This window comes from Mauremys reevesii, linkage group 2 (assembly GCF_016161935.1).
Source record: "Mauremys reevesii isolate NIE-2019 linkage group 2, ASM1616193v1, whole genome shotgun sequence".
Taxonomy (NCBI): Eukaryota; Metazoa; Chordata; order Testudines; family Geoemydidae; genus Mauremys; species Mauremys reevesii.
The window spans coordinates 41,548,112-41,575,360 of NC_052624.1; the positions used below are offsets into that span (position 1 = coordinate 41,548,112).

A 27,249-nucleotide genomic window follows, 5' to 3' on the forward strand; every position below is an offset into this window, starting at 1 on the left:
TGATCGTATGGTGTTACATTTTCAAGTATGCAAGGACAGCCTTTAAAAGCAGGATGTACTAAGTGTCTTATTTACAGTATAAAAGTGCTCTAGTCTGATGACTTGACTGCAATAAGAACTAGAGTGTGAGTCACCTGATTCTAAAATGAATCAGAACTGCAATGCTGATACTCTATTACTGACTCAAAGCACCAGCAGTCAAGTGTTAAGTCCTGTCCCTGTTCCTGTCTGTGCACTATACATTTTGGTTAGTTTAGGTTTTGTTCTGTTCAGTTAAATCAAAAGCACCTGAGCCTAGCATAATTGGCAAACCATATGTACATCCACACTGAACAACTCTCTATTTTCCCTTGGTACCTTGTATAAATTTTCTTAAATTATAAACTAATAGATTAAAATCCTGATTTGAGCAGAAGCCTCTCTTTTAGGGAGAGACTTCCACCTGCTCCACATTTTAATATGTTGTGTCTTACTTCCAGTTTGCTTCTACTGAATTATTAATATTTATCCCTGGAAATGATAGCTTAGCATTTGAATACCTAGACTAGACTCTCTACAACTACATTCTCAAATCTCAACAGGGTCAATCCAACCCCTTCTTCTTTCAAAGTAGATAAACTCTCATTCAGTTACCTGTATGAGCATCCTTAAGAAGAAGCCTTAAAAGCAAAGAGCTGGGCTGTTCTATCTGGAAATTGAAGGTTTCATGGCAACTTTCATAACACTTAGTTTTTCCTACAGTGTTTTTGAGCAAAAATTCCTCTCCTACTTCTATGAAGAGTGCTATGCACTGGTTGGCTTTCACTGTCTACCTCAGAAGTGGTTGTGTTAAGTATGTCTCTCATTTTTAAGCACTTTGAGATTGCTAAGATAATAGGTGGTTATATAACTGTCAAATTAGTCCCAAACGTGGTTGCAATAAGTTTTGCATCCAGGCTCAACGTGATTACAAACAAATCTATAGCCATGTTCAGAAATGATGATCAATTTGTGGTAAAGACAAAGAACTATCGCTGCTCTGTTAATAAAACTGCTGCTCTCACCCACAAAAGAGAGCACTGAATAGCTTTCACCATCTTCTCATAAAAAGGCAAATGCATCATATCAGAATATTTCTAATTCACTTTGCTGGGGACATGGCAAAATAATGATCAGGGCTGTATACAAAGACATTGTGATCTTTTCAATGGATTTTGTGCACAATCTTTCACAGATGCAGGAACTTGTTCAATGTGGAAGCCAATAACTATGCAAGAAATGATGCAAGTGCTTCAAGGCCAATCTCAAATGCACTGTGCTGTACTACTAATCAGCAAGATAGGACAGCAACTTGCTTGTAGGTATGTTTATATTACAAGTATTTGCACTTCTTAGTTCCCTGTGTTCATTAGTTGTAATAGAGTTTAAGGTTGTATTTAATTATCTTTCAGTATGGAGTTGGCACTGATTACACAGAGCTGTGATGTGGCCTGATAATATTATGCCGATATAGGTGGAGGTTGGGGGGAAAATGGATAGGAATGAATTGGGCTAAATAAAAGTTCTTTTGAGTTATGTCCCGCTGGGTGCTCCACTCTAGGTGCAGCAGCGCCCCCTCCACCTGGGAGTGGAGATCTTCATCAGCAGTGCCCATCGGCCTACACATGTGCACCTCCTCCCTCTCGTGCTGTAAGCGGATGTATATAGTGCTGTGCAGTCCGACTACCCCCAAATTCCTTCTCTACCACCTTTGGTCTGGGACGGAATCTGAACAGAGCCTGCTTCTCCCTGTGCCTTACTAGATTGCGACTTACCTGTTAGTTTTAGTGTAGTATTGCTGTTTTTTCTTCTTTCCTCTATCTAAAGAAAAGCAACACACTTTTTTCTGTTTTTTTCACTCTACCTTTACTGTTGTTCCATAGCTTAGGTTTTTGTTTCCCTGCTTCCTGCCCAGGAAGTTTTCCCCTCACACTTATGCCCAGATCTCCCAGATTTAAGAGGTGGGTCTCCTGACGGCCCACCTTCCTGGTAACGGATGGTCCCTCTGTGTGGGAGAGGGACACATACCACAAAAGTGTTCCCACTACCATGACTTGATGATAATCCACTTCATCTATGTATCCTCAATATGCACAATCCACACCCCCATCACAACTCTGATATGGATCACTCTGGATGCAATTACATGTTCCCCTCCCCCAATATTGGCCATATTGGGACACCTGGGCCATGTACAGGGCACAATTCGGGAAGCCTTCCATGGAACAAAGCCGAAGACCTAGACCTTTTCCCTCTTTATCGCTCTCTCCCCCACCAGAGAACGAACCTCCCCCAGAACGGGGTGAGGAGTAAGAACAGCAGGAGGAAGCTCCACCAACTCTACATTTTTGTTCGTCTTCCCCTGATGAGGCTATCATGGCCCAACCTCTTACAGCTGTTGATGACTTCAAGCACTTTTAAGAACCGTTCCACAGGATTGCAGACTCCTTCCAGATCCTTTGAGAGGAAGTGAAAGATCAGCAGCATCAATTACTAGATATCCTGCACACATCTTCCTCCACCAAAATTGCCCTACCAATTAGAGACCTTCCTTGATCCCATGAAAGTGCTCTGGCAGACCCTGGCATCCATCCTTCCAACCTGCAAATGAGCAGACAAAAAATACTATGTTCCTGCAAAAGATGTGGAATTTCTTGTTTCGCATTCCACTCCAAATTCCCTAGTAGTTAACACGGTGCAATGTTCCCATTGCTGACATTTGCAAAGCGGCCACATGGGTATCAGCAGACACTTGCCTATGTAGCCTGTTTTAAAACTAGACAAATATCTGGATGAGTTTATGTACCCATTGGAAGACCTCTGTGTACTCCCCAGGGCTACACATATCCCTGGATGAGAACCACTGGATTAGGGATATGGAACAGCTTTCATCTGAGGAGAGATTAAAAAGACTGTGACTTTTCAGCTTGGAAAAGAGACAACTGAGAGGGGATATGACAGACGTCTATAAAACCATCTACGGTGTGGAGAAAGTGAATAAGGAAGTGTTATTTACTCGTTTGCATAACATAAGAAACAATATACCGGTATTGGGTGACCCCTAACAGGCAGCAGGTTTAAGAGAAAAGGAAGTACTTCACACAAATGCATGGTCAACCTGTGGAACTCATTGCCAGGAAATGTTGTAAAGGCCAAAAAACATTTTTGAGCCCCATTATAGATAAATTCATGGAGACTGGATCCATCAATGGCTATTAGCCAAGATGGTCAGGGATGCAACCCCATGCTCTGGGTGGCCCTACCGTCTGACTGCCAGAAGCTGGGAGTCGGGATGGATCACTCTTATTGCCTGTTCTGTTTATTCCCTCTGAGGCACCTTGCATTGGTCAGTGCTAGAAGACAGGATACTGGATTAGACGGGTCATTGACCTGTCTCAGTACAGCCAGTCTTATGTTCTAATCTTAGTGAGGGGCACCTAAGCCCACGGAGGACAGTGGAGCCCAGAGAGTATGAGCTTTTAAAATCTACTCAGAACAGCATCTCCTTTTAGTGGGGTGGAGCTTAGAAGAATATCAACACAGACTTTTCCAGTTTGGCCGCCTGATGATGATATAAAGTAATACAACAAACCAGTTTAAAAACAATAGCCAGAAAACAGACATTTACAGACAACTCCTGTTGTTTTTAATCATTTCATGAAGTGGTGGTAAATGATGACAGCATTCAGGTATATCATTTCTGGGAAGATGCACTGCATATTTTCAGGACTTTTCCTGGTGGATGAAAGGGATTGCATTTCTCTGGCTGAAAGCAAACAAAAAGCCATGATTTTCGCATCCCTTCATCAATACCTGCGTCTCCTTACTGCCTTATCTCCAATGCAAAAATAAATAAATAAATTTCTTAATTCCAGCTAGCTAACTTGAAGTAAAATCCTAGTAAAGACAAGGGGGAAGCCTAGTTTTTAACCTGAAATACTAACTCATGTGAAAACTACAAAGAACCTTGTCTTCATGTAGATTTTATCTCAAGTTGGTGAACTCAAGTTAGCGGATTCAAGTTAAGTACACTTCTCTTGTCAGAGTGAAGATAAAGCTTTGTAGTTAAGTTAGAGAGAGCACTGCAGGTTGCTATTTATACAAGGCAAAAATCTCGTTTTGTACAGACCTATTCACCTTATAATAATTAATGTTGTATGTGATATTAAGTGTCCAATTCAAAGAAAAACAGTAGAATTCTCACTTTTTTGTTGAAAAAGCAAAGTACAGCAAGTCAGACTTTTATAAAGTTTTATGTGCCTGCAGATTTTAGGAATGTATGAATTAGAACGTAGCCTTTGTTCAAGCTATATAACTTCTGCTTAAAAGGTTAGCAGATGAAATACAGCCAGAAGTTGGGTCTTGAAAGATCTGGTTTATTTATAATTAATGAAGCAGAACAGTCTTTAACAGAACAGTTTTGTTTCCACACACACAGAGCCAAAATAAGACCCCACATGATGGATCTTCCTATGCTATATATAGTGTAAGTACTGGACCAGAACCAATACACCATCATATTGTTTTTCCAGACTTATCTGTTATGTGGCTCCAAACATCTGATGGCAATACTGCTAACTGAAGATAACTAGCTGTCAATTCTCAGAACTGTAACAAGAAAGATGATGTCTGTATGTTTTTATTTCTACAAGGCACAAAAAAGTAAGCATGACTTTTGGCCAGTGTTTCAAGTTGTTTTTGTGGGATTTTGCCTTATTCTTATTTCTTATTAGAGGTGGCTACAAACGTTTTCTTGATGTAATGCAGAAATAGGAAATTTGATTCCTTAGTTGTTACAGATAGCCAAACATGCTAGACAAGAACTGAAGTAGCATATCTATACCATGATTATTTTTGTTTGTTGCTTAGATTGATAGCTGTAAATTACTGAACATGGATGCATGGATTAGCACCCTCTTTGATTATCCTGTCCATGCCTGTGTATTTTTAATATAATTTTAAACACAGAATTATTAGTGTTCTGAAAGCATTATTTTAAAGTGTCAATAATGCTTTGAATATTTAGCTACTGATGTCTAAAATATATAAAATTAATGATCTAACAGTTGGACTGTAATTAGGAAAAATATATTGTATTTTGCTCTAGTTTTCCTCACAGACTAAAATATCGGTTTTACTAGTACACCACCATTGGCATCAGTTGAATTACTCTTGATTCACATAGATGTAAAGGAGGGAAGAACCAAGCCCTCAAAATAGACTATAAAGTAGCACCGTGTCACTGCCTCTTGACTATTGTCTCTTGGAAGGCACAAAACCCTCGACTACAGGAAAGCAGATCCTAAAACACTGTGCATGAAGTTCTTCTCTGGCATGATTCCCTTGACTCTTGCAGATTCCTACTCTAGCTATGTGCTCTATCTTAACTAGAAGTTCATGCAGGGATTACTGAATTAAATTTGCTGTGTTACACCTGAAGTTAGAATTGATTATCCTAACAATTCCTTTTTGCCTCAAAATCTGAGCTGGATTGTCTCCACGTATCTGTTACTATGGGTGGTTGTTGGTTTTTTTTTAACAAAACAAACAACCTTCCAGAGAGAGAGAGAGGAGAGGGGAGGGAGAAGACAGGAGTCCTAATACCATACTTACAAACAGGCTGCATATCAAGTATTTTTTTTTTGTTAATCAAGTTTTCTTTACTATTAGGCTACACATGGACTGCACTGCAGTGAGCTGAATAATTTCAAGCAACTAACTTTTACCACCTGACACCAAATTCAGAAAACTGATTTTAAATCAATTGAAGAAAAGACTCTTGAAGGGAAATGAGAAGTATGCTGCAGTGCAAAACCACTGTCAAAAGTTTCTGGAATACACGGTCTTCAGAAAAATTTCAAAGAGAAACACTCCACAATTTCTTACCACTTGGGACAAATAGTTCTGAACTGAAACTGAATACTGCTTCCTAAAAGTAATAATGTAATACACTGCATTTTATAGCACTTTTTGTCTAAGCATAGTTTGAACAATAAATTGAGCTTCACCACACCCCTGTGGGTGTATTAGCCCACAGTTGCCAACTTTCTAATCGCACAAAACCAACAGGGCTGCCCAGAGGATTCAGGGGGCCCCCACTGCCGAATTGCTGCCGAAGACCTGGTACTTCGGTGGCGGGTCCCGGGGTGGAAGGACCCCCCGCTGCCGAAGACCTGGAGCAGAAGAAGCTCCGGGGGCCCAGGGCCCGCGAGAGCTTTCCGCGGCCCCCGGAGCGAGTGAAGGACCCCGCTCCTGAGGCCCCAAAAAACTCTCGTAGGGGCCCCTGCGGGGCCTGGGGCATAGTGCTCCACTTCTCCCCCCCCCCGGCAGCCCTGAAAACCAAAGACCCCTGCCTCGCCCCTGCCTGCTCCATTCCCTCTCTCTGTCGCTCGCTCTCCCTCACCCTCACTCTCTTTCAGTGGGATGAGGTAGGGGGTTGGGATGTGTGAGGTGGGTGAGGACTCCAGCTGGGGGTGTAGACTCTGGGCTGGGGCCGGGGGTGAGAGGTTTGGGTGTGGGAGAGGTCTCAGGGCTGGAGGAGGAGGTTGGGCAGCAGGAGGGAGTGCAGGGTCCCAGTGGCGCTTGCTGGGGCTCCCAGGAAGTAGCCACCAGGTCCCTGCAAACCCTAGGCACGTGGACAGCCAGGGAGGCTCCGTGTGCTGCCCTTGTGCCGCAGCTCCCCTGGGTTGCAGTTCCCAGCCAATGGGAGATGTGGGCCAGAACCTTCCTGGCCGTCCATGAGCCTAGGGGCCGCAAGGACGTGGTGGCCGCTTCTGAGAGCCATGTGGAGCTAGGGTAGGCAGGGAGCCTGCCCTAGCCCTGGGCCCCTACTGCGCCACCCACGGCAGTTGCCAAGGTCTCTTTTCGACCGGGTATTCCAGTTGAAAACTGGATGCCTGGCAACCCTATATTAACCTTCCACAGGTATATAACCTTACACAGAGGTAAACTGAATCAACTAATACTTAAGGACTAACTCATGAGGCTGATGGTCCTCACTTGGGGGTTGGCTGGTTGGGTAGTGTTGCCTAGTTCTCAGGGCTAAGACCCATGACCTCCAGGGGATTTGTTGGTAGGAGAGCCCAGGCCCTCCCACTCCACCAGGCTCAAACCTAGGGGCCTTTGAGGGCCATCGGTGATCTGACAGCCAAGGCTACTTAAGGCTGCCCTCTCTGGGCCACTTCCTAGCTCTCTCCCTCTGTAATTGTCCCAAAGTCACCATCCAGGTTAAGGTGGTGTGAAGGGTGCCCATTCATCACAAGGCACCTTTTGTTCGTGGCATGCAGCAGAGTAGCCCTCTTCCTCTGGGAGGAGTTGTTGCCTTAGCATGCTGGCATTGTCCAAACAAACAAAAAGGTGATTTCTAGAGCCCATAGGAAGAAGGGGATGCTTCCCTCTTAGGCTGTCTATGTGGCAGGTCCTCCCTTCCCTCAGAGAGGAACCTTTGGGCAGTTGCCTTAGGGAGAGATTTCTGCCTTTCCTCTGCTGGAGTTGCAAGTCTGCACTCTTCCCTAGTCTGCCACCAAATAAGCAGTTCTCCCTGCCTTTTAACTCCTCCTCCAGTTGCAACATTGGCTCTACAAGTGTTGTGGCTGGGCCCAAAGTAGTTCCTTAAGGCCTTGTTGCCCAGTTTGGGGTTTGTACTCAGAGGCCTATGAGTGGGTATGCCAGGGCCGCCCAGAGGATTCCGGGGGCCCGGGGTCTTCGGCGGCGGGGGGCCTTTCCATTCCTGGACCCGCCACCGAAGTGCCCGGAAGACCCGCGGTGGGGACCCCACGCCGCCGAATTACCGCCGAAGCCGGACCCGCCGCCGAAGTGCAGCCCGGTCTTCGGCGGTAATTCGGCGGAGGGGGGCCCCCGCCGCGGGTCTTTGGGGCACTTCGGCGGCGGGTCCCGGAACGGAAGGGCCCCCCGCCGCCGAATTACCACCGAAGACTGAGCTGAACTTCGGCGGTGGGTCCCGCTCCGTCTTCGGCGGTAATTCGCCAGCGGGGGGGTCCTTCCGCCCTGGAGCAGAAGGACCCCTCCGCCGGCGAAGACCGGGAGCGGCAGAAGCTCCTGCGCCCGGCCCCACAAGAGTTTTCCGGGCCCCCCGGAGGGAGTGAGGGACCCCGCTCCAGGAGCCCCGAAAAACTCTGGTGGGGGCCCCTGTGGGGCTCGGGGCCTGGGGCAAATTGCCCCTCTTGCCCCCCCCCTCTGGGCGGCCCTGGGGTATGCTAAAAGCTCTCCTTCCTTTGCAGGCCTGTACAAAGACCTCTCATATTAGCAGTCTGTCAATGGTAGGGAAGCAGATGCCAAAAAGGGGGTAGGCAAAAGGAGATGTTAGAGTCATGGCGTTGTACCCCCTTCACAGTGGCCCAGGGAGAAGGGCTGACACATCAAGGGAAGCCCTTAAAGATGGATCCTGGAAGAGGCCTCAGGAGAGACTGTGCCTGCCTAAGGCATAATCACCTCAATGCTCCTCTTATAGCCTCCTACACAGAACAGTGATGAGATGTTACTAGCTAGCCCTAAGTGACTTATCTAGGTCATACATTGAGTTTATGGCAGAAGTGAGTATAGAATCAAGGCCTCCTGTCTCCAAGCCCTGTGCTTTAACTGTTACACACTTCTGTTCATTAACAATTTTCTGGTGACATTTTTAGACAATTTCACACAAAGTTCAAACAAACAGAACAACTCACATCTGCCCCACAAACATAACAACAGACATAAATATTACACAAAAGGAGCAGGAGCAAAACTGACTCTCACTGAGCATTAAGGAGACCAAGTTGCTTGTGACTTAGGTTACAAGAAGCCATTTAAGGGTATTTTGTGTGACTTATCATATTTGATGTCTGCTCTTAGATCATCACATTCTTGTTTTCCTGCTGGACTGCAGCTGGGAATGAGGAAAGATCTAATACTGGTCTTGAGCCAGTAGGCAAGAAACAAGCATCACACAGGATGCATTTTGTATCTGTAAAGGGAAAAAGGGGAGGTCCAAATACAGCCAGTGAGGGGGGAGTGGCTGGCAGGTAAATACTGTAGCTCTTGGGGGGCTGAGGGTGGGTGACAGGAGCAGCGCACTAACTCGCAAGCAGTAATATGTCTCGAAGCAGGACGAGCTCCTAGGGCGAAGGGGCTGGCACAGCTGGGCTTCAGGCCTGTCGGACGCCTCTCCCCTGCCACCGGTTGCCCTGGTACTATTTTCTAGCAGCGCACCGCTCTGTACTAGGCATCTCCTGCTTTTCTGCCAGCGCGATGCGGGGCTGGCGGCCGCGGGCTGGCCGGCAGGTGGAGCCCCCTCCCGGCTCTGCGCTGCTGCTGAAGCGGGGCAGAAAGGGTTAAACAGGCTGCCTCAGCCTGTGGGGACCCCGCACACAAATAAATAAATAAGCAGCGCCCTGCTGCCGCCCTCCCCCCGCTTTGCAAGGCGCCGGCCGCGGGGACGCAGCGGCGGGGCCAGGATGCGGCAGGGGAGAGCAGGGGGGGCGGCAGCCTCCGCCGCAGCGAAAGGCAACATGGAGGGAGGCGCGGAGCGGGCCAGCCCCTGATGCAGCGCTTTCTCCGCCTCCTCCGGGCAGCAGCGGCGATTCCCTTCCTCCCTCCCTCCCGGCGGCGGTGGCTGCGGCGGCGGCGGGTGGAAATGAGCAGGTCGGCGGCGCTTCTCCTCTGCCTGCTGGGCTGCAACGTGTGGAAGGCGGTGACCAAAACCCTGGGGGCGCCCGGTGCCGCTCGAGGTGGGTGCGGGCCGGGCGCGCCTTGTGCCGCCAGGGGAGGGTCTCCGCGGGGCCGCATTGTGCTGGCGGCGGCGAAGTTGGGGGCGCTGCCCGGGCAGGCGCGGCCGGAGCCCCGCTCCCCCTCTCTGCGCTGGGGCCGCCGCCCCCAGCCCCGCTCCTGGGGCTTTTGTTAAGGACAGGGACTGCTGGCCAGGCCCGCCTGCTCTCCTTGCCTGCCCCCCCTCCCGGGCAGGTCCTGCCTGCTGCTGGCTGCTGAGCCCCCCCGACGTAGCGGTGATGGGCGGCTTCGTAGAACCTCGCTCGCCTCCCTTGGCGAGTCCCGCTTGGGGCTGGTTGTGTTGTGCCCCCTCCCCCGCTGTTGCAGGTACCGCTTGGCGCTGGTTACCGTGCAGCCTCCCTCCCAGTCTCTGCAGGTCCCGCTTGGTGCCTTCCCCGCTCCCTGCACGTCTGGCCGGGGACTCATTGCACCCCCTGGCAAGCCCCACGTGCGGTCGGCTGCGTTGACCCTGGGTTAGGGTCCTGTTCCGTGGCCCAGGCAGGAGGCCCTGGAGCAGCCCCCAAAAGTTTCCTGTCTCTTCCTGGCTGTATTCCGCGTGGGGCGCGCACTGCTGGCTTGTTGTTGCTGACCAGCCTGTCTCTTCGTCTGGCCCTTTTGTTTGGAGAGGTGGCCAGTCCGACCCCCCATCCTTACTGCATGCCATGCAAGCAGCGTGCCCCTTGCTAGTAATGCATGTGGCACTTCTGTTGGGGGTGGGGAGCGTTCTATTTTAAATCAGGGAAAATCTGCTTTAAATGACTGTCACACCTTTCCCCCAGCTGATTTCGTAGCAATATAATCGTTGACCTTAGAACCAATACTAACCCCTTCAAAGCAAAGAATGGACCTCAGTGAGCAACTGTTTTAGCATCTAAATCAACTTTGTGGTCCTTTTCACTTGATTTGAGCCCTTTCTAGCTGAGTAGGATGGCTCTACAGTAATCCTTTAGTTACTTCCCTCAGGTGATGTGGTTTCATCAGCAAAATGTGCCTGCACTGTAAAAATGTGACACTGCCAAGGAGATACTGTAGGTGGGAGATACTCGATCACAGATTAGTCATGCTTCCACACTGCATTTCTACCCTTTATTGTTGCAGTAGTGTTCTATTTCTCTCAAGGCTTCATTCTGCGTAGCTCAGAAAGGGGTCATGTAATACCTCTAGGTTTCCGGGAGCTCATATATATGTTAAACAGCAGAAAATGTAGTTTGCTGATGGTAAATAGTTTGCTACAAGAGAATATAGTTGCAAACTGGTTAGTATTTGCCTATTAGTTAACCTTGTGAAACAGCTAAGTATCAAATGTCATTTCATGTGGAAGAGGTTTTTATTTATTTATTCCCCCTCCTCCTCTCCCCCCCCCCCTTAGCCTTCAGGAGAGCAGGTTAATTATATCTTTCCATAACAACCAGGGTGGAAATGCCATACATCAGGGATACAACTATACTCTATTTCCTCCCACCTTCTCTACCCTCTTTTGTATTTCTTTAAGGGTCAGTAGCCTCTAAGTGGCCTTTTTTATATACAAACAATAAAATGACATTTAGGTTCTTAGAGGTCATTCTGTTTTAATAAATTATTTTGTTCTTTGATTACCAATCATCATTTCTACAACATCCAATAAAATGCAAACTATAGTTCTGTGCTCTGATACCAGGTGATCAAAATTTGGGTATCTTGTGGTAAAACCTACTGTGCAATACAAGATCTTTTTTTAACAAGATTGGAAAAGGGATAGAGGATTTGACTTTGAAACTTGAGATTTCTTATTTCAAATCAACTATTCTTCTAAATGTTGTGTTTGGGGCACTTGCAAACAGGATTTATACTGAATTAGTTCACAAATATGTCAACAAAAATATACACATCCTTTGAAGGTAACGTTTGACAACAGAATTTGAGTTTTATCTTGGTATATAATCAGTATTGTGATATGGAGACTATTTACTTGATATGTTGGTGAAATTACAGTGCAGTTCGACTATCTTTTTTCCCCCCTTCCTCTTTCACTGTCAGCTCTTTTTAGAGGCAGCTCTTTCTAACTCAGAAACAGGAAAAACTAATGTCTGCAGCAACAATATAACTGATTTATTAAATTTATTTTTATGTAAATCATGGGGAAAGACAGGGAGTTGGCCATTATACAGTATCTATACTAAGGACTGTCTTTAAACTTGATAGTTTGACCTTTTTATTGCTTGCGGATATGTCATTCTTGAGTGAGCAGAGAATATTGATGTATGGTGAATAAAATGGTCAAATTCTGTCTTCAATATTAGAACATCTGAGGTTTACTGATGTACAGTAGACCGCTTTCTAGGCTTTCACTACTGTTTCTCAGTTTCCCCCTCTATTCTAAGCTATCTATATGCTTTGGAAGATAGACATGTGGAGGTTCATTTTAGTATTAAAAAGCATCGTATTTAGTTCAGGTCGGTAGTGACCACAAGTTTTTTTTGGAAGCTTATGAATTTGTGGTCATAGTCAAGTTTAGTGGACAGATAGCTAAATCACCAAAATAACCATTGCAGTTGGTACTAATTGGGACCCCTTGTTGGTAGACTCAAAATTAAAGGCAAGTGTTTGAATGGTTATCAAGACTGAAGTACCCCCCTCTTCAGCAATTGTGTTGGTACTTCTAGGTCAAGGTTGAGGCACACTGGGGTCAGGGTTTAGAAATCTTTACAATTGTCCATGTTGTAACTCTTGTGTGGATGAAGTATGAGGTTGGTCTGGGAAGAGGGACGCAAATGGATTTGGGAAGGATTAGAGAGGACCACAGAGTGGATTGGATCAGGTTGATGAAGAGAATGTAAAGTTCAGGAGGGGAAGCAAGAAAAATATTGACAGTGAGATACAACTAGACAGTGGAATGATTTTTTAAAGAGAAATGGTGGATATCCCATCAACTGCAGTATTTAAATTATAACTGGACAAAACACTAGAAAACTCGAGAGAATAGTCCTCACTGACAGGGTTGGACTAGGTGAGAGTTGATTAGATTCGTCTATATCCTTAGAATCAGACTGGCTAAGTGGAATTTGAACTTTGCACCATATGAATGTGGGGTTGTAGTTGACACTTTTGTTAAGGAAGAGAAGAGAGAATACAGCTCCAAAAAAATCCCATGATTTGATATTTTTCTTCCTCCCCTGGCACCAGCTCTAGCCCCAAATTTGAATAGCACCAAGTTCAAATTCTGATCAGCCAGGCTGATTCTGCAATTTTATGAATATGAAAGGTACTGATAATTAAGCTTCTTCATTCACACCCCATTAAAAAGATTGGGTGACATTGACACTTGAGTTGTTTCAGTGTGTCTGGCTCAACATGTAAATGGATGGATGCAGTGTTGCCTCTGAAGATGTGCTTCTGAACCACAAGGATTAGAAAATATTTTAAGAAAAATAAATCCCCTAACTTCTGGAGTATATAGCAAAATCTGCACAGGCCCTAGTTTTGTTTATTCTATGAATGTTGAGGCTTGTTATCCCTGCAGATGAAGTCATTGTGAACTCATGTAGATACATTTTAAGAATTAGTAGGATTATAGGTTTTCACCCTCTCTGAACTCTACTGCTTAAAATCGAATCAATATTTCAAATTAGGACTTAATTTCAGATTTTAAATAAAACTATAATCATCAGCTCTTCTTATATTTGAACATGTGTTGAAACAATACTAACATAAGCCAGTGTCATAAATTAAAACCAAAGTACTTTGGCTGTATTTGCACTGGAAACTGTGTTGAATCTAAATAAAACACACGTTGAAGAATCTAAATAAAACACAGGGCAACATCTGATCATGTGAACCAATGTCTTCCAAGTTTGGGAGGCTTGCCAGGTTTCTCAGTAGTAATTCATTTAAGCATTACAGGAAGAGCAGTACAAATCTGTGGAGACTTTTAGCAAAATCTATTTAATTTCTGCAGGAATTTTTTATTTTTCTAGTTGGTGTATTCTATTTGAACAATGTGGGACCATTCTGAAATACTAGGTTTTTTAAGATGAGATGCCATGGCTGCTCGAGGATCACATTTTAGAGATATTCCAGACAATCTCTCGTTGTGCTGCAGGAGTCCAGCATGTTTTTATGTGACACTGTAAATGCCATTTATAATTTTTAGGGTAGTAGTGAACATCTCATTTGTTCAGAATATTTCACTACAGTACTTAACCTCTTCAAAATCTGCAACCTTATTGGAATTGCTTCCCGTTAATGGAGGGAGTCGCAGGATGTGTGCTAAGTATCTTCCCCTCCTTACCCCGCCATGATTATTAGTTGGATGTTTCTATTATGGCAGTAAGGAAAGGTAGACAGACAAGGTGGTGGGGTTGAGGTAATATCTTTTACTGGACCTATGTCTGTTGGCGCGAGACAAATTTTTTAGCTAAAAAAAGCATATAGTAAGGAAAGGGTTAATAGTTGGGATTTAAATGGCCTTAATTAGCCTTCATGGTATCACCTTGCTTGGATAAATGGTGGTGGTGGGGAAATCTGACACTTTTTGGTGCTATTGTTTGTTTTTTAACTGACTGGCTTCAGACTCAGACAACATTACATTAATTCACACTGTGAAAGCTAATTTCACAACCATAAGGGCTTTGATATTTTATGAAGGTGATTACTCTGAAGAATATGGTAAAAGCAACTGAGAAACCCTGAATTCTTGTTTTTATTGGGTGGGTTTTTTTCTTTTCTGTTTTTTGGTGAGCCATTTCCCCAAGCTGTCAGTTTTAACCTAGACAATAGGTATTGTTAGGGGGTTAGAAGTGAAACTAAGGACACTAACACTTTTTGGAATGCAGATTTTGGCCTCCACATTTGCACCCTATCTGCTTAATGAGCTACTAATTACTAGGATCCTTCAAACACAAACGTTTACCTTAGTTGAGACAATCAGTGTAAGTAAGGGTACTCACATGTTATCCAGATAAAGTCCTGAATTACTCCAAGGCCCAAATGTGTAGCCGTCGTTTTTTTATTTTTTAAAAATTAGTGTTAGCTAACATATGGTAAAATCCTAGTGTGGACAAGGCAGTTGCAGTTTTCACACAGGCCAAAGTAAATCCTAGGCTTGCCTCCAGTGTGTACTTCAACCTGCTAACACGTGAAAACTACAAACTGTCTTGTCCATACTAAGACTGGCAGTGTTAACTGCCACTAACCAACACATAGCTTAAATTCCCCGCCCCCAAAACCCTGTTGGGATGCACCCTAAGGAGTGAGACTAGAACATGGGTCTTGGAATTTGTGGAACAAAGGACTGCCTTCTTTGCCAGTTGCTGACTAAATGGACAGCTTTGAACAGCATCTAACTTACCAGAGAACACTTTGTTTATTTGATAGGTTCCCAGTAAAAGCAGCTCTAGCACGTGTATTGGAGAGAGGTTTGTGCTGATCATGTTTGTTGCAAAACTGAAATATGCAGGATTTCTTGTGAAACTTCAAGGAGCCTCACGCCTCAATGAATAATGAGCTTCAACGAATAATGCCTACTCATATTTTTTTAGGCATCAATGAGAGTAGGCACCTGTGCATCAAGGGAAGAGAGAGGTTTTACTATTGCAAGGTCTGCTCTAGGAAATTAGGCCAGTATAACTTGGTCACTCAGGGACGTGAAAAATCCATGCTCCTGAGCAATGCAGTTAAACTAACCTAAACCCCAAGTAGACAGCACTAGGCTGATAGGAGAATTCTTCCATCGACATAGGTACTCCACCTCCCCAGGAGGTGGTAGCTATGCCAGTGGGAGAAGCCCTCCCATCAGCGTAGCTTCTTCACTGAAGCACTATAGCAGCGGGTGCAGCTGTATATAATAATGAGTTTGACATTAGTAATGTACTGACATGAATAATAGTTAGCTGTGGTTACCATTATACCTTCTGTTGTTGCTTAAACCATACAAAGGAGTCCAACCTCTTTATAACCGGGGTGAGGGCTGAGCATTCCCACAGCCAAGCCCTGCCCACAATTGTCGTGGAGTCTCCAGGAATTAAAGGTTAATTGTTAACTAAAGATTATGTCGTGTGATGAAACCTCCAGGAATACAGGCAACCAAAATTGGCAACCCTAGTTCCAGCCCACATTAAAACGGAGCCTGTGTTTTTCTCTCTCTCACATGCACAAAATCAGTTGACTGGGCCAGGCTTAAAGCACCTCTAAACCTGGGTCAGAAACTTGTAAGAGCCCAGGCTAACTGCAGGCTAACTGGGATATACACCCAGTAAGGGGTTGTGGTGTGGAGCAGAAATTGTCCTTTGCTAAAAGCAAAAGTGAACTCTCCCTGAGTTATGTAGACAGTGATGGCTCCCTCTTGATTAAAGTAAATTGAAACATTGTCTGCACATAATAGAACATGGACCTCTTTTGTTTCAGATTTAATAGGTAAATGTATATATTAAAATTGCAACAAGTATTTATCAAATGATAATTTGAATACTTTCTTGGCCATAGAAAAACGACAATGAATAAAGGTAACTTTTATATACAAAACTTCCTTGGATCAACAGTTTTGCCCAGCCCTTCCAATTTACACCCATATCCGAGATAGCAGAACTAAGGATAGTTGTGTGACAAACTGTTGAATGTTAGGCAAAATAACTTGTTAATGAGGGTGCCAGACACTTAACAATTTGTATATTTGTTTTGCATCAAGTAGTTTGTTATGCAACTATAGTCCTAGTCAGGTTTTACTAACATGGTATTGCAGTCTGGCCCTGTCTTTGTGAAGCTGGATATCCTGAATAACATACATAAAATAAAACTATGAAGGGTCAAAGATGTGAAGACTTTCTGCTGCTCAGGCTGCAATTCATTAGGGTACGCTACATTGCCAAAGAGCCTAAACCAGAAGGATAACTTTTTTTTTTTGTTTTCTATGAAACTGTTTGCACATCTAATGGCTCCTTGTTCATTGATACATAAAAGTAAAGAAAGGCTTGGTGAAACAAGGCAGGGATTTGTGGAGCTATTTGGGCTTCTCATGATTAATGAGGGTAGTTATACTGGTATTCACTCCTTTATGCTGGTACAACTGCATCCACCCTAGGAGATTGCATCCATTTAACTAAATCACTTATTCTGCCAATTTAATTAAATTGTTGTGTAGACAACTTCTTAGTCGTCTTCCCTGTGTCTCCAAAATCTCCAGAAATGTTTAAAGGAAATGATCCATTTTGAAGAAGAAAATGGAGAAAGAATCAGAAGGGCAAATACTGAGCAGCATAGTATTAACTACTGCACCAGCATATATTCCTCAAGAAGGCTCTGAGTGCTACTCCTGTTGACTGACATAAGCAACACTTTCTAGGGTGCACTAGTGTTGCTTGAGGCAGGCAAGTACTGTCTGGAAAATAAATGGGTTCAGGATCTCTGGGGACACCAGTGGTGCTGCAGGCTGTGAGACAGACAATGGAAAGTAAACACAGCTAAACAGTAGAAAAAACTTTTTTTTTTTTTTTAATTTTATTCTTCACACTGCGTTCAGGGAAAAGGGGTGGCACAAACTCAAGATTGCTGTGGCAATTTCTCTTTGCTCTACTGTAAATTATTCCCCTGGCAAGTTATGAAACTACTGAGTGGCACACTATCCTGGACAAATCCTACACCAGCTTTAAAAGCTATTTGTGGTAATACTGATGGAAGCCACTGTGAAGTAATGTGGCATACTTGCTGCTGCCACTTCACTGTTAATACCCAGCTGTTTTCATACAAGAGCTTTTGTTTTGTTTTGGGTGAGCATCTGGGTTCAGTGTCTCCTATTCTTTGTGATTTGCAGGATCCCCAAATAGGTGAGAAAAAGAGCTGCTGGAACAGAAATTGCATTAAGCAATATGAAGGATTGCAAAATGTAGCTCTTCACATTGAGGGAGATTTTTTTTCAAAAGTGTGAATGGCAGTTAGGTACCCAGTTCCCACAAAATCAGTGGGTGCCTAACTGCATTTGTACCTTTTTGAAATATCACCCATCATGCTATGCTAATTTCCATCAAAAGTTAGCTCTCACACAGTGGTGTGCAAGAGAATGTGTTGTTCCTTTCTTTAGGATACCACTATAGACAAACATTGACTTTTTAGTGGCAGTTACTGTAGTTGACTTATTCAAAGTAAATACTATTGTTTGGGATCAAGATAAAAAGAATAAAATATACTTGCTTTAAACTGAGTGTAGCTTTAAGCACTAAATCGTCGAACGGGTTGAATCTCAGCCTCTACTTTTTACTCCAGGCCATTAGCCAGAATTGGAATATATAACTTTTTATTTTTTAAAGTAACAAATCAGACATTGAGTGAAGAGGATTTGAAGTATTAAAGATCACTTGGAAAGCAATTAACTTTTATAGAATAGAGGCTAGATAAGGACCTCCCCCTGCAAGTCACATCTGAAAAGCCACCTGCTCCCTGCAGTTTACTCTCAGTAACATCCATGTGCTACTCTTTCTTAAATTGTAGTTTGATTGTGATCTCTCTGGAGTAAGGATATTGGTTTTGTCTAGAAATGTCACTTGTTAGATGTGATGTGTAATTAGTCCTGTAGTAAAACAGTTTTGCATTATAACACTATTAAATTGTATGACTATTCTATAACTTGCTTTGAGAAAGAGGGCTTGGGCCATATCATTTTTTCTCATATTTCACATGCAAGGGATGTTAGGAGCAGAAAACTTGCTTTTTTGAGGACACAGTCTGTTAGTGGAGCGGGGGTGAAGGCAATGTGACATCACCCACTTGCCCTTCTGCACAGTCAGGTTTTCTGAGTTTTTAGAGGGCCATACGTAGTGGCAGCATTCCTTGGGAAGCTAGTGAGTATTTTCATGAGTAAGTTAATGAACACACTTGAGTGAACTACTGTACGCCTTTGGAAATTCCTCTGTGTAGGGGAGAGTTGGGGGAGTGAGCCAAGCAAAGGTGGGGATAGGTCATGGCAGCACAGGTCCTTGAGAAGTTACGGAGAGGAATGGGGAGCCTTTGCTATACCATGGGTGGTATGGGCCTGAGATAAATGAGGAAATCCTATGTCTTTCAATGCATCTATGGGTTAGGAGTGTCCCATCCACTGCCCACTCTGAATGGGCAAACACCACACCCAGTCTGTGTGGTGGAAACTTCCAAACCTGAAGTCCTTAGATTGTTCTGCCTGACGAGATGTTTTTCTGCAGGACGTGCAATGCATGCTTAAAAGGTGTGTGTGAGGAGGGCAGTTTCAGAGACACAATATGCTTTACAAGTTTGTGATGAAGCAGAGAAACTACCAGCCAGCACATGAAGTGTTTAAAGAGAGCCTTTGGGCCCAGCTAAACTGTTCCCTCCTCCCATCTTATACCTGTACCTAATGCCAGGTGTGGAGGTGGAAGAAAAGGAGAGAGCTAGGCTCAAATTGGAGCTGTCTGGCAAAGGGGAAGGAGCTAGCTGCCTCTGTAACTGAGGGGAAGGATCACTAACTTGCCTGCCAAGGCAGCTAAATGGAAGGAAGCACTGTCTCTCCAGCCACGGGAGACTGTGGAGGACACCTAGGAACCTCTGGCACTGTGAGTGACTGAATGGATGAAGCCCAGGGACATTGTGGGGCTCGGCCTCACCAAAACTTACAGCTGCCCTGCCTGAAGGAGTCCAGGACTATGGTGAGGCACTGCTCAAGACCCATGAGAGGACCCTACTGGAAGCAAGCTGTCCAACTAAATCGACTAGAGGGGCCGCGCCCCAAACTGAACAGACACTGGTAGGAAGTGGCCCACGGCAATGGATTTAGACCAGGGCCGGATTAACGCATAGGCTATAGCCTATAAGACTATAGCCTTAGGCCCTCCCATGTTTAGGCCCTAATTTTTAGGCCCTACTGTAGGCCCTCTATTCCATATTGAAGTAGAAGCTGAGCAATGGTAGTGGGGCCATCGGAAATTTTCTGTCTCATTAGATATTGCTTTGTACAAATGAATCCATCAAGATTATGAACTCAATTTATAGTGGTTATGATTTTGTCTTTGTGGGTTAAGTAAGTGTTTGTGGGCCTAAGCAATATTGAACTTTGTGTACAGTAGGCCCACATTGGACAATAGAAACCATGTCGAAGAATGGAGGATGGCAGAAATTGAAGGAGGCCAAAGAAAGACAGAAAAGACAAGATGTAGTGCTGAAAGGTACTCCTTCTCTCCTAACATTTTTTCCTTCGACTAAGTCTAGTGGTGGGGAAGTCTGAATACCAGCCCAAGTGAACCTACTGTGCCTGTGCCTGAGGAAAAGGAGCAGCCTCCTGTGACTTCTCTACCTGAAGTCTCACCCCATTCCTCTGAAGACTTTCCCAGTGATAGTAATACAAAAATATCATTCTCCAATGATCCAGGCGAGTGGAACATGACTTCTCAAGATCTTATTGCATATTGAACTGAGTAGGACCCACAGAAATTCCAGAATCTAGATGCTGACTTTTCATTAACAAAGCGAGAGTACACCAATCAGAATAGTTATCTGACCAAATCAGTGTTTGAATATGTGAAGCCTAACAAACAGATTGGCAAGCGAGTTGTACTGTTTTTATTGCTGCCTGTTTTCTGATACCAAAAAGTGGGCAATATTCTGTGAAGGCTTCAGTGATTGGAAGAATACTGCATACATTACCAATCATACAATGAGTGAGCAGCATACATTGTCAGTTAGCAGCTACCATGCCCGAAAGAAAGTTAGTGGCAGAATTGATACCCCCATGGAAAACTAGTTTTTGGAAGCTCATGTTTATTGAAAGAATGGTCTCAGACACGTAGTTGAAACCATAGTTTTACTTGCTGAGCATGGTCTGCCTTTCTGTGGCTCAAATGAGACTGTTGGATCGAAACACAATGGCAATTACTATGGTGTTCTAGAGCTAATCGCTACGTTTAACCCTTTCTTTGCTCAGCACATCAAAAACACGCAGATAGTGGAAAAGGCCATACATCATATCTATCAAAGACTATTTGTGATGAATCCATTGCACTGCTGGCAAAGAAGGCACTATCAGCCATTGTAGATGATATTTTTCAGTGTCCGACTCAACACCAGATGTGTCACATGTAGATTAGCTGACCGTCATCTTGCATTATGTGCTACCCAGTGGACTAGTTGAGCATTTCACGACCTTCATAAACATCACCGACCACACAGGGGAGAAACTTGCCTCATACCTACTAGATTTCCTCACCAAAAATGAGATTGACATCAGCCTTTGTTGTGGTCAAAGCTGTGACAATACAAGTAATATGAGTAGCAAATATTCAGGGATGCAGCAAAGATAAGATTGCAATGCTTTGGTTGATTACATACCAGATTCTGCACCCTCACTCAACCTTGTTGGCCAGTCTGCGATGGATTGTTGTGTTGAAGCAGTTTCTTTTTTTGGATTTGTCCAAGAATTGTACAGGTTTTTTTTTCTCTGCATCAACCAGTCGTTGAATGATTCTTAGAGATTCACTACCAAAGGAATGCCCAGTGCCCAAATCACTTCCAGGGACATGGTGGAGTGCCAATATTTAAGCTGTGAATGCAGTTGTTCTGGGATATCCCAACATCCTTGAAGCACTAGAGAGCATCAAGGATGATGAATCTCAAAAATCAGCAACATGAAAAGATGCAAAGATCCTGAGTGATGCAATGCGCACTTTGGAAACTGCTATTTTGTATGAAGTCTGGAATGATATACTTCAGCCATTCAGACAAATCCAGCTTAGGTGCAGTCTAAGCTTGCAAAGTACTCAAATTGACCTTTCCACTGCTGTAAACCTAATGAGGAGTCTTGGAACTGTTCTTCATCAAATGCTGGATAGTTTTGATGAGTATGCAATTCAGGGGGCTGATAGGACTGCTAACCATGCATATAAGTCAGCCAAATGACACAAAAGACAGAAGACATGCGACAATGCAGCTGCCCACTCATTCCATGACAAGGAGGCCTTCAACAGTTAATATTTTCATCACAATCATCGACAAACTGAAGAGTTCATTGGATCGAGACTTACGAAAATATTGACAAAACCTTTAGTGTACTGACAAATTTTTCGCCTAACATTTCAAGTTCCAAAGTCAATGACAGTATCAAACATGTCAGAAGTACCCAGAAGATCTCCCAGTACATTGAACTAAAGAATTTCTTCAATTTGTTGAATTTACATCACTCTCAGACAGAGAGAGAAAAGATGATGAAAGCAAATCTATTTGGATGTACCAAGTTACCACTGAATCCAATGCGATAGAATGTTTCCCAAATATTGAAATTGCATTACGGCTGTATTTGTCACTAAGATCACTAACTGTAGTGGAGAACATTCCTTCTTTCTTCTAACAAGGGTCAAAACTGTCCTCCAATCCATCATGACTCAAGAGCATCTGTGCTTTGTCCCTCTTGAGCATTGAGAATGAAATGGTCAGGTCTTATGAATTATGTCATTGTAATTCAGACTTTGCCACAGCTAAAGTTACGGGGGGGGGGGGGGATTATTCTACTCTCACTACACTCAATTCTTCAAATAAACTTGTTGTTTTTTACATAAATTAATATCTACATACATATTTACGTATTTGTAATTCATACTCCAGGCCCTTCCCGCCTATTAGCCTTAGGCCCCTCAGAACCTTAATCCATCCCTGATTTAGACTCTTGGCCAGGAGGGTGATCCCTGTTCACGGTCTGACAAACACAGGGCCCTGGGCTGGGACCCAGTGCAGAAGGAGGGCCTGGGTCCGTCTACCTGCCCCACGCCTTAAAAATTGAGGCCTTGCAACCAAGCACAGGGGTGAAAGCCACATGCTTGAACTCCTAGGCTTTCCAGCCCTCCGGGCTGCCTGTTACAAAGAAATATGGTGCTAAAATACCTAGTTACATCTCTGTCCTCAGACTATTTACTGGGTCGCAATAGGCCACAAACATTTACAAATGTGTCCTGAGCCCAAAAAGGTTGAGAACCACTTGACTAGATGACCTCTTGAGGTCCCTTACAGCCCTAGATTTCTGATTTCATGTTGTTTCACAGTTGGTTACTATTTATTAATATTATTCTAATAATAGGTAGAAGCCCTAGGTAAGAACAAGTCCCTGTTGTGTTTGCACGTCGGTGTTCACATAGTAAGAAACAGTCACTCCCCTGAAGAACTTGCTCTTTTTAATTAGACAAGATGGAAAGTACTATGACTCCCATTTTACACATGAGAAACTAAGGCACAGAGGTAATGTGACATGCCCAAAGTAACGCACACAATGTGGGGCAGACCTGGGAGTTGAACCAGATCACCTGATTCAGTCCTGTGCATTAACCTCAAGATCATCTTTCCTCTCTGCCGTTATTCATTTAATAACCAGGAGCCTGTTTAGTGGCATTGCTTAGATGCAGCTGTCAGTTACTTCCAAGGATGCTCTTGAAGTACCCACTATACAGTTATTTTCATGGCTAATGGGCACTCTTTTCCTCTTACCATTTGCCTTAGTTTTATATACTGCATGCTTGGGTGGGCAGATGGACAAAGGATGGAAGACAGGGCTGCAGCCAGAATGTTCAGCTGGTAGGAGATAGAAGGCTGTACTTCCGCAATCTGATCTAGCTTGCCAGACAGGTTGAAAACAGGCAACTGTCACCTTGATGATCTGCCTATGCTATATCAAGCCTGGAGTCTGAAACTGTCAGACTGTCTCTGAACATTAGTGTTTCTGTTTACAAAAGAAGTATTTACTATTGTTTTGACACAAAGATAGATAAAAGTTTGGTTTGTGAATTTGCATATGTAGCTTTAAAAAAAAAAATCTGGCAGAAAGATGGTATCCTGGCATAAAAGCCTTCCCACTTTCTTACGTAGGAAATAACATTTTGGGTAGGTTCCAGGCTAAGAAGCTTGCTTGCTTATTTATTTATTTTATTTGAGAGGTGATCTCATAGGCAGGCATATAATATTGACTTTATCTAGATTTATGGGGAGAGAGACAGATTTTCAAAAATAAAATTTGTCGGAACCTGCAGATTTCAAATATGTATTGTGTACACAAACATTAGGCTCTGTTATGTTTTAAGCAGCATTGCGGGTAAAATCACTTGTTCAGATCACGTTATGTTGGTTGCCATTAGAGAGTCAATCCTTGCCCACAGTTTCAAGAACAGAAATACTATAGGAAATAACTACTGTTTCACATAGCAGTGTGAGGTAACAATAGGTAAATGTTGACTTTAAATAGCTACCACTGTAGTTGTCTGAACTCATGCATAATGTTAGTAATCGGTACCCTTGGAGTAAAATTGTTTTTTAGGGTTTGTTTTTGTTTTGTTTAAGTCCGGGGTACATGGTTGTGAATATAACTGTACAGAATAATTAGATTTCATGAGTTTCATTTCTGTACCAAAAGGGAATGTTATCTGAGGTCATACAACATGTAAAAGGGGGAAAATTTAAAACCGTACAGATTGAGCTAACCTTAGGCTCATGTTTTGAATAATACATTTTTTTTAAACCTGCCATCAGTCTGTCTCCAACTTTCACACCACATGTTCACATCTAGGGTGAGTGTAGACAGGCCTAGCAGAATGGAGAAAAAATAGAGCTGTCAAGCGATTTAAAAAAATTAACCGCATGATTAAAAAAAATGAATAGCGATTAATCGCACTATTAAACAACAATGGAATACCATTTATTTTAAATATTTTTGGATGTTTACTACATTTTCAAATACATTAATTTCAGTTACAACACAGAATACAAGGTGTACAGTGCTCACTATGATTATTTTTTATTACAAATATTTTCATTGTAAAAAGCAAAAAAAAATGTCAGTTCACCTCATACAAGTACTGTGGTGCAATCTCTTTATCACGAAAGTTGAACTTACAAATGTAGAATTATATACAAAAACACTGCATTCAAAAATAAAACAATGTAGAACTTTAGCGCCTACAAGTCCACTCAGACCTACTTCTTGGTCAGCCAGTCACTCAGACAAACAAGGTTGGTTACAATTTGGAGGAGATACGTCCCTCATGCTTCAGCCACCATTCTGGAGGACATGCTTCCATGCTGATGCTGGGTGCTGCTTGCTAACAATGTGGACTGATGCATGTTCATTTTCATCATCTGAGGGTATGGCTACACTTACGGTTTGCAGCGCTGGTAGTTTGCAGCGCTGGTCATCCAGCTGTGTAGGAGCAGCGCTGGTGTGTGGCCACACTCACAGCTACCAGCGCTGGTGTGTGGCCACATTTGGAGCATTTGCAGCGCTGTTGGGAGTGCTGCATTATGGGCAGCTATCCCAGCATTCAAGTGCACCAACGTGCACTCAAAAGAGGGGGGTGGAGGGTGGTGTACTGTGACAGGGAGCGGGGAAGATAGAGAGTGGATTTTTGGAGCCAACACTGTGTGTTAGCTTCCTGGATTGGAAAAATCACAAAATGTTCATGAGCCCTTAGTCTTAACTCTAATTGCAAACAGCCTGCCTCCAAAACGGACTCCCCCCTGTTTCACTCACTCCCTGTGGTGTACTGTGACAGGGAGCGGGGAAGAGAGAGATTGGAAAAATCACAAAATGTTTGCGAACCCTAACAGCCTGCATCCAACACTGTTTCCCCTGCCTCTCATTTGATCGTTCACAGCCAGGTACAGATAGCTCCTGTTTGCTGTGATCAGTGTTTGTTTTTATAGATAAGCAGTTCAAACGGAGCTCCGATCGGCTCCGTTCTGTTTCATTCACTCTGCCTGCCTGCCTCTCATTTGATTGTTTACAGCCAGGTACAGAACGGAGCTCCGATCGGAGCTCATTCACAACAAAACAAAGAGAGGCTGCATAACAAAACAAAGAGAGTAATTTATAAAAGCATTCTGGGATACACCTTATTCCCTGGAGGCCAATCACAGCGCTGGTGTGTGGCCACACTTGATGACCAGCGCTGCAGCACCAGCGCTGGAATCCTTATTCCCCATGCTGAGTGAGGTGTACGGCCAGCGCTGCAGCCAGGGAGTTGCAGCGCTGGAAGTGCCCTGCAGGTGTGGCCACTTACTAATTGCAGCGCTGGTGGAGGCTTTCCAGCGCTGCAAATCGCCAGTGTAGCCATAGCCTGAGTCAGATGCCACCAACAAAAGGTCGGTTTTCTTTTTTGGTGGTTCGGGTTCTGTAGTTTCCGCATTGGAGTGTTGCTCTTTTAAGACTTCTACAAGCATGCTCTACACCTCATCCCTCTTAGATTTTGGATGGCACTTCAGATTCTTAAATCTTCGGCTGAGTTCTGTAGCTATTTTTAGAAATCTCACATCAGTACCTTCTTTGTGTTTTGTCAACTCTGCTGTGAAAGTGTTCTTAAAATGAACATGTACTGAGTCATCATCTGAGACTGCTATAACATGAAATATACGCAGGATGTGGGTAGAACAGAGCAGGAGACAAACAGTTCTCCCCACCAAAGAGTATAGTCACAAATTTAATTGATTGATTTTTTTAATGAGCATCATCAGCATGGAAGCATGTCCTCTGGGATGGTGGCTGAAGCATGAAGGGGCATACAAATGTTTAGCATATCTGGCATGTAAATACCTTGCAACGCTGGCTACGAAAGTGCCATGGAAATGCCAGGTCTCACTTTCAGGTGATATTGTAAATAAGAAGCAGGCAGCATTATCTCCTGTCAATGAAAACAAACGAGTTTGTCTTAGCGACTGGCAGAATAAGAAGTAGGACTGAGTGGACTTCTAGGCTCTAAACTTTTACGCTGTTTTGTTTTTGAGTGTATTATGTAACCAAAAAAAATCTGCATTTGTAAGTTATACTTTCATGATAAAGGGATTGCTCTTCAATACATGTATGAGGTGAATTGAAAAATACTATTTCTTTTATCATTTTTACAGTGTATATGTTTGTAATAAAAATAATATAAAGTGAGCACTGTGCACTTTGTATTCTGTGTTGTAATTGAAATCAATATTGAAAATGTAGAAAAACATCCAAAATATTTAATTAATTTCAATTGGTATTCTATTGTTATAAGTGTGATTAATCGCGATTAATTTTGAGTTAATCGCGTGAGTGGGCAGCTTCTTGCAGTAGACTCATTTTAATGATTGACTTTAATTGAGTTAATAATCAAGCTTCTGGATTGTCTTTCCTAAAGAAATACAAGAATGTGCTTTCACCCAAACCAACCTTTCAACTCTTCACTTTCATTATGAAAGTGATAGATAAGATCCTAGATCTGACACTTTAAACAAACAAAAACTACACAAACATACAATTCATAAACTTGTATGCTTTGTAGGAGTATTTTGGATGTGTCCAGCTGTTATCGGAGTTTTGCTCCTGTGATATACTGTCTATCATTTTTACATTAATTTTTGAGGGTACTTCCGTAGTATGCTTTTCAGTACTGTGTACAGTTTATACTCGTGTATTTATTTTGATGATGATCATGACCATTATTCCATTAAATTCCTTGTCCTTGATACTTCAAATAGATACCTTGGGTCAAATTCTGT

At 43.4% G+C, this 27,249-nt stretch overlaps 1 protein-coding gene and 1 long non-coding RNA gene across 3 annotated transcripts in view; both read left to right on the forward strand.

Moving 5' to 3' along the window:
• Positions 1-1,211: 1,211 nt before the first annotated feature.
• On the forward strand, positions 1,212-6,023 carry LOC120399281. Its single transcript, XR_005595067.1, has 3 exons — positions 1,212-1,340; positions 4,551-4,680; positions 5,689-6,023. It is a non-coding gene; the product is annotated as an uncharacterized LOC120399281 (long non-coding RNA).
• Positions 6,024-9,087: 3,064 nt separating this feature from the next.
• The window catches only part of FAM171A1 (family with sequence similarity 171 member A1), a 128,106-nt gene continuing 109,944 nt past the window's right edge, over positions 9,088-27,249 (forward strand). Inside the window, exon 1 of one of the 2 annotated variants that reach the window (XM_039526971.1) lies at positions 9,088-9,203. Coding sequence is in view for 1 of the 2 variants with exons in the window: in XM_039526970.1 (XP_039382904.1) it covers positions 9,557-9,743 (187 nt within the window). In the remaining variant the exon portion in view is untranslated. Of the gene's footprint in view, positions 9,204-9,361; positions 9,744-27,249 lie in introns of those variants that run through there. The other variant, XM_039526970.1, reaches the window with a different exon arrangement.